We start from the raw sequence: 11,969 nt of genomic DNA on the forward strand, positions 1-11,969 counted from the left end.
TGATTTCTATCATCAAGCCCATACTACCTATCAGGTTTAACCCCAACAGTTTATAAGAGTGTTGTTCCTTTCTTATAACTATGAGAGTTCTGTATAATTTAAACATGGATTGAAGTTCTCAAGAGCTTATGAAGTACAAAATTCTTAAGAACTCTCTGGAAAAAAGAAGTTAGTTTGTATTTTACAAACGAATACTCAAGATTTAATAGTTGTATTAAGTTTTAAATGTTGTAATAACATTCAAACTTAATACAACTATTAAGTTTTGAGTATTCGTTTATGTTTGGTTATTATGTTATGACATATTTTAGCATAGCCTAATATTTCTAAATGTATATGATCCATTAATTATTAATTATGATTAATAATTATAACTTAATGCTTAAATTTTAACCTCTCCCTGAAACAAGGAAAAAATTAATCAATAAATTATGAAAAATATCTCGAAAAGATATCTTTCAAATCAAGGAAGATATCACAACGTCAAGCTTAAATCAAATAACATCGATAATTAGCACATTAACCAAACTTTATCCCTATAGTCTCTCAGGGATAGGCCCAAATTTCACAAAACTACGTAGGACTGCGTAAGCTTGATCCAATATTAATCGGTACGCAAGAATCTTGGCAAAGGGCAAGTCGAGCCCCTTTATTTTTCATAAACACTAATCCCTAAAAATAGTCACATTCTTACACAAATCGCTCTACTATTTCAGTAAAACTCTGATTTCGTATTTTTACGAAATTCCTCCAACAACATTTGGCGCTAGAATGAAGGGCATTGATTATCCAATAGAGGACGGATAATTCTTTACAAAATACGGGGTTAAATATTAGACAAGGGCTCGACGGAGACGAATGTAAATGTATATCAATCCAAATATGAGTTGCGAGGAGGCTGCGGACCATAACAACGACGGTGGCTACAAAACGGCCATTATAACACCAGGCGCCTGTGGGAGTGGTAGCCACATAAATACAGAAGTCAAAGTCACAAAAAAAGTTTAATCACACGGGATTGGTTACTCACCGTGGTGGAAGAGAAATAAAAAAATAATATAAAATCAAGGACGTGGTAATTTTTTTCCAAGGCAGAGCATATTCATATCACGGGGACCTGATTAAAGCATACGACAGTGCACCCGCAAAGATTAAAAGTGAACGCCGGAAAGCAAACCGGTGACTTGCCACGCACAAAAAGTGTTTCGTGAACATAAAAATATATGTTTTTATTTTCTTATTTTAATTTTTTGCGAATTAATTATTTTACCATGCATGCACAAATTTTATATTTTTAAATATATTTGATGCAGAAAATTATTAAAAATACGTGCGAGTAATATTTTATAATGCTTGTAAAATAATTGAAGGAATCTAATCTTAGATGACATTCGAAAATATTGTACGAGATATTTATTTTGAAGAATTGTGAATATTTGGAAGATCGTATGAGATGCATCTTTCTAAAAAAATATCTATTTATGCGATATTTATAATTTTGAACAAAGTATTTTACGAAAAAAAATAATATTTTGAAGAAAAAGTAAATATCACAATATTTTTACAATGCCGTATCTATTCTTGCGTTGGGATTGCGTTTAAAATATTTTTCATATAACGCCGCGATAATACTTATATACCAAAAATATTTCAAACTTGCGAACTGCAATTGTCAATTAAAGTAGCCTGGGCAAGCTATAAAACCCGCGATGTTACATGCTTAAGTGAAGGAGTCAGCGACCCGCTGGATTATAAAACATCATGCTCTCCTCTCAGGAGAGTCCAAGAACAAACATATATTTTCGAAGGCCCTACTCCCTCAGGAGAACCAGGGTAAAATTAACATTATTCAAAGGTCCTACTCTCGAAAGGGGAGTCTAGGATACTTTACAATATTGAAGGCCCCACCAACCAAATTGGGGGCTTGGGACTTGACAAAGACACATTCTTTTGAGGAGTCGACGATATTTGAAGAGTGTATATGAAGGTCCTAACTTGACAATGAAGACCGTAATGGATTTCAAAATGACATTACTTATACTCGCACTTTTGAAAACCTTGGCAAAATATATACCTACGTTGGTTCTCGCATGATATTATACTTGCACTCACATATGGATTATGAGCATTGTAGTGCTCCATATGGTATAATGATCTATAATTTTCAGTTTTCTCTAGCAACTCAATAAATTTGGAATCTTGAAGAATTTTTAATTCTCCACTGCAGCAAACTACACTGAAGAAATAAAGGCTAGTTGTTATGACACATTTTGGCATATCCTAATATCTCCAAATTTATAATATCTATTAATTATTAATTTCGATTAATAAATATAACTTAATGCTCAAATTTTATTCTCTCACTGAAACGAGGAAAGAATCAATTATAATCAACAAATTACGGAAAATATCTCGAAACGATATCTTTCAAATCAAGAAAGATATCACAACGCCAAGATTAAACAAATAAAATCGGTAATTAGCACATTAACCAAACTTATCCCTAAAGTCTCTCAGGGATAAGCCCAAATTTCACAGAACTGCGTAGGCTTAATCTAATATAAATTCATACACAAGAATCTTGGCAAAGGAATCCGATATATGAGACAAATCGAGACACCTCCCAAGTCCGGCTCCTTTATATTTCATAAACCCTAATCCGTAAAAATAATCACATTTTTACACAAATCGCTCTACTATTCCAGCAAACCTCCAATTTTGTGTTGTTACCGAATTTGTTCAACAACAATTATTATTCATTTTGCGTATTTAAATACCTACACACGGATATTAATTTATCATAAAAACTTTACAAAACATGTTCAAGAGAAGTATACATTCACCTCTCATATGTGTTCAAGCTTGTGTGCACAAAATATCTAACAATTTATGATACAAAATTATTCAAATAAGTATCAATTTAAAATCTATTTTCCTTTTCTTATATTAAAAATTATATATGATTTATTATGTATATATTAGAGTAGTTAGGGGTTTACTTGTCAAGGTACTAAATTACCCCTTATAATTATACATGTTCGTGACTTTTGATTTAATATAAATGTATTAATTACATCAAATTTAATGTGCATGAATTAGTTATTCTAACTTATTATTTTATATAGTTATTACTATTTCATTATTTAATATCAACAATTTATAACTATATATAAAAATTAAATTCATCTTAATATAATTTTAACACTTAACATGATTATAACAATAAACTTAAAATCTATTATTTTGAGTGAAAATATTAAAAAATAACTATTTTAGGAAAAAATATTTTTAGTACGGAGAATGAAGTACAAAATGCACAAATTATGTATTATTTGAATGGTATGCAGAATTATTTTTAGAAAGCATAATTGTTCTCATACAACCAATTTTTTAAAAAAAATATACAAAATTTTAAAGATATATGTGGTAAAATGTTGAATATTTTAAACGTACTTATATATGACAGATTTTAAACTTTAATGTTTATAAAAAGAATAATTGAACAAATTTGAGGGTTTTTAATCTAAAAGTAAATAATTTTGTCAAGATCAACAATTATATATCTTATTTATCATATTTTTAGCATGCATATATATCTTATATTTTAAAAAATATAAAAATATAATTTATTCACATTTTGAACATGTCTATGCCTTTCGCGGGCTATAAAACTATTTATTTTAAGTTTAGCAAAATACTCTCTCCGCCTTTATTTGGTTATACATTTTGATATTTTCAGTAGTAAAATTAACCAAATTTTGATCAAATATTAAATTCATTCATTTATTATTTTAAAATATTAAAAATATATATTGAAGTAGATTTTAGTTTCCTTCGTGCCCTAAATGATTTTGATTTACTAGGGTCACGACAGTTGGCTTTTTATTTTTGTCTTCAAGAGACCATTGATTGTAATTGTTATGGTGAAGTTTATATATATTTTATGTGACATATTTTAATTCTCAAGTTTACTTTGTTCTCTTTTATTTTTGTATAAAAAATTTGGAGCATGTCTAACTAAAGGAATCGCTCTCCTTTGGTTAGAGTTTCATATTTTCTTCTAGCATATTATGTTACATTTTATATATATAATGTATAAATTAGGTATTTATTTTATTTTTATTATAAAATTTAGTACATTTAATTGTTATTATTATTTAAAACTAATTATTTTTTACTTGTACGTGATTTGCATGCTATATTTTGGAAAAACAACACTATGACTTTATGGATTTCTCTTTTTAATTATTAAAAATTTATTATCTAAATATGTAGAAATATAATTATATGTCTCAGTTAGAGCATAAATTATTTTGAGACAAAGATATCATGGTGTGTTAATATTGTATCTTCATAATATTTATTTGCCTTTATGTAGACCTAACAAATAAAAAGGTAAAAATTAATATCAAATTTACTCTATCCATAGTGTTCAAAGTTTCATGAATTGAGATAAACTGTATGTTATGATAAGAATAAAATACTACAATTTCTTTAACTAGCAATAATTTTGTTCATTTTCTAAGTTATCAAGTTTTTGTTTTGTCGCTGGTTCTTTTACTATTGATGCTCATGGTCACAGTGGGGGACTAGCTCTTTTGTGGAAGAATATAGGAGCAGTAGAAATAAAAGGTACGTGTAACCACTACATTGACTTCGAGGTGATATGCGAACAAATTGGTAGGTGGCGGTACACAGGTTTTTACGGGTGTCCGGAAAGGGAAAGACGACAGGAATCCTGGAATCTGCTTCGGGAGCTTGCAGCAACATCGACCTTACCATGGTGTATTTATGGAGATTTTAATGATATGTTGTTCGAGTATGAGAAAAAAGGTGGTAGACCTCAGCCTAGAAGATTACTAGATGGGTTTAACTCAACAATTATAGACTGCGGACTTGAGGATCTTGGGTATGTTGGATGTGAATTCACATGGGAGAAGTCTCGCGGAACAACAAGATGGATTCAGGAACGTTTAGATAGAGGGTTTGCAAATCACGAATGGAGGCAGTTGTTCCCAAGTGCAGAATTACATGTGCTGGAGGTATCCACTTCGGACCATCTTCCATTAATTTTGCAGCTGAATGCTCAGGTATACATACCAAAATCCAGAAGATTTCGCTTCGAAAATATTTGGATCCGTGAGAATGAATGCCAGAACCTGGTACGAAGTAGCTGGAACAGAAATGGTCTGAATACTATTCTAGATAAAATAGAATATTGCTGTTTAAAGTTGGACGAGTGGGGAGGAGGGAAAATAAAGGAGCTGAACAGGAAGATTAAAAAATGCAGAATGGTTATGCGAAGATTAAGGTCTCGTAGAGATGAATATGGTGTGAAGCAGTATGATGACATCAGGAGTGATTTTTTAAATTTACTGGAGAGGCAGGAAGTATATTGGAAGCAGCGATCAAAACAGTTTTGGTTACGGGAAGGGGATCAAAATACTAGATTCTTCCACAGATTTGCCTCGGGAAGAAGAACAAACAATCAGATAACAAGACTGAAAGATAGAAATGGTGTATGGGTGGAAAATACTCAAGGAGTGCAAGACATCGTTACGGATTATTTCTCAGAATTATTTAAATCATCGCTGTCAGCAGGGCCTCTATCAGATAATGAGAAGGTCTGTCAAGTAACAAGTGAGCAAAATGCACAACTAATAGAGGACATTTCGAATGAGGAAGTAAAAGAAGCAGTGTTCTCAATGCATGCAGAAAAGGCACCTGGTTATGATGGGTTAAATCCCGCATTCTACCAAACGTATTGGAGTGTAGTTGAAACAGATGTGGTGCACTTCTGCAGACAATTCTTTGTGACAGGCGAACTTCAAATGGAGTTTAATCGAACGTTGGTGTGCTTGATTCCGAAAGTTAAGAAACCACAACAGATGGGTGAACTACGTCCAATATCACTATGTACCGTACTGTTCAGAATCCTATCTAAAGTATGAGCAAATCGACTGAAAAAATGCTTGCCAATGTTGATTTCTATTAATCAGAGTGCATGTATAGAAGGCCGACTTTTGACTGATAATGCTTTGATTGCATTCGAATTAAATCACTATATCAAATGCCGTTCGCAAGGAAGTACTGGGGTTGCGGGATTAAAAATTGATATATCCAAGGCGTACGATAGACTCGAGTGGAATTTCATTGAAAGCATGTTGATTAAGTTTGGCTTCCATGACCAGTGGATCAAAAGAATTATGAGCTGCATCAAGACAGTTTCTTACAGCTTCATACAGCAGGGAGTTGTGTTTGGTGATGTTCGACCGCAAAGGGGGATTAGACAGGGAGATCCGATCTCCCCGTATATTTACATCCTTTGTGCTAAAGGCCTGAGCTCGATAATAAAAAGAAGTGAACAGGTGGGATTGATTCATGGGTGTAGTATTGCAAGGAATGCACCAGCTGTGTCACACCTCCTTTTCGCAGATGATTGCTATTTCTTTTTTAAAGCAATCGAATCAGAGGCAAAGATGATGAAACAGATTATCCAGAGATACGAGACTCTATCTGGTCAAGCTGTAAATTTTACTAAATCAATAATCACGTTTAGTCCAAATACATCAGCTGCAAAGAGGGAGCTAATCTGTGGGGTGTTAGAAGTGCAGGAGAGTACTACACCAGGTAAATATCTTGGGCTACCAATGTCAATAGGAAGAAAGAAGAATGAAGTGTTTAACTTCTTAACAGACCGAGTTCGGCAGAAGCTACAAGGGTGGAAGAGTACGGCTTTGTCAAAGGCAGGGAAATGCATATTATTGAAAACAGCCGCACAATCGATACCGAATTTTTGGATGAACTTGATGCTTATTCCCTCTGAGATATGTACTACGATCCAACGTCAAATGAACGGTTTTTGGTGGGGCAATGGAACTGAGAGTAAGGGTGTGCGTTGGATGTCATGGGATCGCCTCTGTGATATTAAGGAAGCAGGAGGTTTGGGGTTTAAAAATATGCAGCAGTTTAATATTGCTATGTTAGCAAAGCAAGGATGGAGACTTATAAACGATACAAATCCCCTAGTCACTAGTATTATGAAGGCCAAGTACTTCCCAAAAACCGATTTCTTGAGCGCAAAACTGGGTGACAATCCGAGTTACATGTGGCGGAGCATAATCGCTGCTCAAGAGGTCATAAAACAAGGGTGTCGGAGAAGCATTGGTACAGGTGAAGATACATTTGTGTGGAAAATCCCTTGGTTGCCATGTAGTGAAAATGGGTGCTTAACGACTAGTATGCCTCAAGAATTAGCAGAAACAAGAGTCTGCGATTTAATGGAAGTTCAACAAAGGAAATGGGATGATGAAATTCTTAAGGACTTATTCAATAGCAGAGATGTTCGGCTGATACAGAATATACCTCTGTCTTCAAGGGATAGGAGTGACTCTTGGTTGTGGTTGTTCGATGCGAAGGGAGAATTCACTGTAAAAAGCTGCTACCGTAAATTAGTGGGGGAATGTATTACACCTGATGCAACATTCTGGAAGAAACTATGGAACCTATGTCTACCTGGGAAGGTTCGTTTCTTCATGTGGAGAACGTGTCGATTATGCCTACCAACTAATAAGGCACTGGTAAATAAACGAGTGAATATCGATGGTAAGTGTGCTTGGTGTCACATAGAAGAGGAGGATGAGAAGCATGTTTTGTTCGAATGTCAGTTTGCAAAGGAGGTCTGGACGGCAGTAGGAATGGTGCAGTGGATTCAATCAAACCCAGGAGAAACGGTGCTAGCATGTTTCATACGGCTGTTCAGCAGTGGTACAAAGGAACAATGCGCATTACTGGCATTGATTTGTTGGAACCTTTGGAACCGGAGAAATAAGTGGTTGTGGAACAAAGTCCAAGTCTCTGTATTTGGTATAACAAGTGGTGCAATGAACTTGCTGGCGGACTGGAAAACTGCTCAGTTGGCTCAATCTAGATGTACTTCAGAACCACAGGTAAGCATACGAAGGTGGCAAGTTCCACAACAAAGCTGGGTGAAAATAAACATTGATGCGGCTATTTTTGAAGACATAAGAACAATCGGAATTGGAGGAGTAATTCGAGATGAAAATGGACGCTTTATGAAGGCAATGTGTAAGCAGATGGAAGGCTCGTGGTCGCCTAGAGAAGCAGAGGCGTTAAGCCTTAAAGAGGTATTATCTTGGACTAAGCAGTATGGGTTTACACAGTGCGTTTTCGAGACAGATTCAAAACTATTGGCTGATGCTTGTAATGGGAATTCCGGAAGATCTTATTTTCATATTATTGTTAGAGAATGTCTTGAATTAATTAAGCACTTTGAAAATGTGCTAGTGCAATTTATGCATAGATCTGCGAACGAAGTCGCTCACATGTTAGCTAGGGTGTCTCGTTCTATGTCAGACTTGCAGGAGTGGGATGTTGTCGCTCCTAGCTTCTTATCGGATGTACTTTCATATGATTCTATTTAATGCAAGTACGTTTTTCCTCAAAAAAAAAAAGTTATAGTCTCTTCAAATCTTATTTATCACTTATTATTTTTTTGTTGACAAATCAGTTTTATTAGTATAGTATCTTCACGTGTGAATCTGGAGGAAATGAATGTGGAACTGGGATTAACAGATGGAAGATGGGGGGGATTATGGTGGCAGAGGAAGAAGTGGGTCATGAGCAATATAAGTTCGTGCTTGTCGACCATTTTCTTACTGAGAGGAATATGAATTTTCAAGTAATGCTGAATGTTTTAGCCGTATTGTGGAGACCTAAAAAAGGAGTAGAGATGCACGATCTTGGGGGCCAACATTACTCGTTCGTGTTCTATCATGTACTAGATATGGGGAGAGTGATTGAGGGAGGATCATGGATGTTCCAATAAGGTTTGTTAGTGTATCATAGATTTGTTAATGTATCATAGATTGGAAGCATATGAAGATTCAAATACGGTAAACTAAACAAAATGAACATCTGGGTATAAATATATGATCTACCAATGATGATGCTTTCAGAACGGATTATGTAGAGTAGAGGAAACTTTGTGGGGGAGTTTGTAAAAGCAGATCCACTAAACATGAATGGATTGTGGAAGTAGTTTGTACGGATTCGTGTTAAAATGAATATTGAGTTACCATTGAAACATAGAATAAAACTCAAATGTGAAGGTAGAGTTTTTAGTTACATAAATTTTAAGTATGGGCGACTTTATATGTTCTGCTTTGTATGAGGGTGCTTGGGACATTCAGATAGGGAGTGCTCGGTGGTGTATGCTAATCCATGAAGATAATTGAAAGATTGTATTGTACTTGGTTAGGAGCACCATATAAAAATGTTAAACTCAGAATATGGGTACAAAGTGATTGCGTAATGAGTAAGATGGAGGTCATCCGTGGAACTCAGGCGGCCAAAGTGGTGGTGCACACAGAAGACGGTAATATGGGATGGTGGAAGAGAAATTCAAGGAAAATGATAGTATGGTAACCGAAATTCAAGGGATAGAGGGGATTGTCACAGTCAAACAGCAGATTCTTGGGGATCAAGAAGATAAATAGAATGCTGAATGTGTGGATGTAATGGACGAAAGTGGGAGACTTAATGAATCCAAAATTAAAGTTTTTGAAACAAAAAGGAAATGAGTTGATAATGAAGGAATTACAGAAAATCAGAAGATCTTTAATATGATTGAGTTGCCAAGTATTAACGGTCTAAAAAATGGACTAGAGGCGGCTACTGGACTCAACGCCCGCCTAAACCAATGAGTGTGTTAGCTTGAAATTGTCGTGATTTGGGTAAATCACGAACAATTCATTTTTTGGAAGAAATTACCCAACAAAAAAATCTTAATATTATATTTTCTCTGAAACATTAGTTAAAGAAAATAAAATTAGAGAATTGTATAAAGTGCCGAATTTTGCAAAGTACTATAGTATGGATGTTCAGGGCCTTAATGGAGGACTTGCATTACTTTGGAAATATGAAGGAGGATGCAAAGTGGTCAAAACACACGTCATTTTATAGATTTTAAAGTAGAAAATATTCAGGTGGGTGGTGGAGATATACAGGGTTTTACGGATGTCCTGAAAGGAGTAGGATACGTGAGTCATGGTGTTACTAACATATTTGGCTAGTAAATCAAACTTGCCTTAGTGTATTATGGAAGAATTTAACAATATGATGTATAGAGATGGGGGGAGAGCATCCAAGTAATTTGCTGATGGGATTCACAACTACTATCAATGAATGTTGGGTTAAGAATTTAGGTTTTGTGGGGGATAAATACACATGGAAAAAGTCGAGGGGGCAGCCTAACTGGATTCAAGAGTGTCTAGATTGTTATTTTGCTGATCATAAGTGGCAAGGAATGTTTCCGTTGGAAAAGATGCAAGTGATTGAGGTAGCCACATCATATCATTAACTAGTGCTCTTGTAGCTTAACAAAAAGGTGTATGAACCCAAATGACATCGTTTCGTTTCGAGAATACTTGGCTTCGTGAGAAGGAATGTGTTAATATAGTGAGAAATGGATGGGAGCTAGATGGAGGGTTGGATATTATGGGGAAAATCCAGTTTTGTGCTGAAAAACTACAATAGTAGGGAGGGGGTTTCAGTAATAAGTACAAGGTAAAGATGTATCAATGTCGTTTGATGTTAAAAAAAGCTGTTATCACGTCGAGATTATTAGGATATTCAGCAATACAATGCAACCAGATGGGAATACTTGTGTTTACTTGATAAACAATAGGTTTATTAGAAGCAGCATTCCAAGCAATTCTGGCACCAATAGGAGGATAAGAACACGAGGTTTTTTCATCGATATGCATCAAATAGAAAATAGAACGAGGACTAATATAGTGGAAAGAATTAAGAATGCAGAGGGGGTATGGAAGGAAACGAAAGCTGAAATTCAGGGTATTTTTGGGAACTACTTCTCAAGATTGTTCACAACATCAAATTTGCAGGGCAAACTGTCAGATAGAGAGGAGGTTAAACATGTGTCAGATTTCGAAAATGTGAAGTTGGTAGCAGAAATAATTTATGTAGAAGTAAAGGATGTTGTGTTTTCCATGCATCCAGATTAAGTATCAGGTATTGATGGTTTAATCCCACATTTCATCAAGGTTTTTGGAGTGTTGTTGAAATTGATGTGATGAATTTTTTTCATGCACACAGGGGTGTTATTGAGGGAGTGAATAAAGCATTAATATTTTTGATTCCCAAAATTAAAATACCTCAGACTATGGGAGACATTCATATAATCTCTCTATGTAACACAGACAAATTTTATCGAAGGTGTTATTAAATAGATTGAAACGGTGTTTGGGCTTGATCATTTTTAACAATCAAAGTGCGTTTATAGAGGGGCGCCTGCTTACATATAATGCTCTAATTGTGTTTGAAATTAATCACTACATAAAGAGGCATACTCAAGGTAATATGGGAATTACAGGCCTCAAGATTGATGTATCTAAAGCATATGATAGACTAGAATGGGGTTTATTCATAACATGATGGAAAGATTTGGTTTTAACCAAGTTTGGATCCACAAAATAATGCATTTTATTTGTTCTGTCTCATATAGCTTTTTGCATAATGGTGAGGAGTTTGGATGTGTAATACCAACACAGGAATTAAGGAAAGGGTTCCTATCTCACCATACATTTATATTATGTATGTCGAGGGACTCAATGCAATAATTCGTAGGAATGAGTTGAATGGGCTGTTACATTATGTTCGTATAGCAATGGCGGCATCAGTGATCTTTGTTAGGAATCAAGCCTAAATTCTGATGATAAACAAAACCACATTTGCATACTTATGTTAAGACTGAATGTAATCTGCAACTATTAACTGACCTAAGGGATAACAATTGGAGGAGTAGCCAATTAAATGATGGTCATTGTAACATCTTCTCTGAGAACTCAATAAACATATAGCAATGCAATTATTCATTCAGAAGTCATTTTGACTCAATGGATAATCTAGAATAGGATGGCTAATGTAAT

At 34.7% G+C, this 11,969-nt stretch overlaps 1 protein-coding gene across 1 annotated transcript; it reads left to right on the forward strand.

The window, feature by feature from the left end:
* Window positions 1-864: 864 nt before the first annotated feature.
* Window positions 865-8,848, forward strand: LOC141690981 (uncharacterized). Its single transcript, XM_074495733.1, has 4 exons — window positions 865-1,002; window positions 4,527-5,921; window positions 6,000-8,420; window positions 8,540-8,848. Exons 1-4 carry the CDS (start codon window positions 865-867, stop codon window positions 8,846-8,848), a joined length of 4,263 nt encoding a protein of 1,420 aa, XP_074351834.1.
* Window positions 8,849-11,969: the final 3,121 nt, after the last annotated feature.

Source organism: Apium graveolens, chromosome 2 (assembly GCF_009905375.1).
Source record: "Apium graveolens cultivar Ventura chromosome 2, ASM990537v1, whole genome shotgun sequence".
NCBI classification, from domain to species: Eukaryota; Viridiplantae; Streptophyta; class Magnoliopsida; order Apiales; family Apiaceae; genus Apium; species Apium graveolens.

What these genes read in the sequence shown, in the direction of transcription:
- LOC141690981 (XM_074495733.1), top strand. Translation starts at nt 865, where the DNA reads ATGTATATCAATCCAAATATGAGTTGCGAGGAGGCTGCGGACCATAAC. An exon ending in GTCCAATATCACTATGTACC is followed by an intron (nt 5,922 to 5,999) that starts GTACTGTTCAGA and finishes TCTATTAATCAG; the next exon opens with AGTGCATGTATAGAAGGCCG. An exon ending in CTCCTAGCTTCTTATCGGAT is followed by an intron (nt 8,421 to 8,539) that starts GTACTTTCATAT and finishes CAGTTTTATTAG; the next exon opens with TATAGTATCTTCACGTGTGA.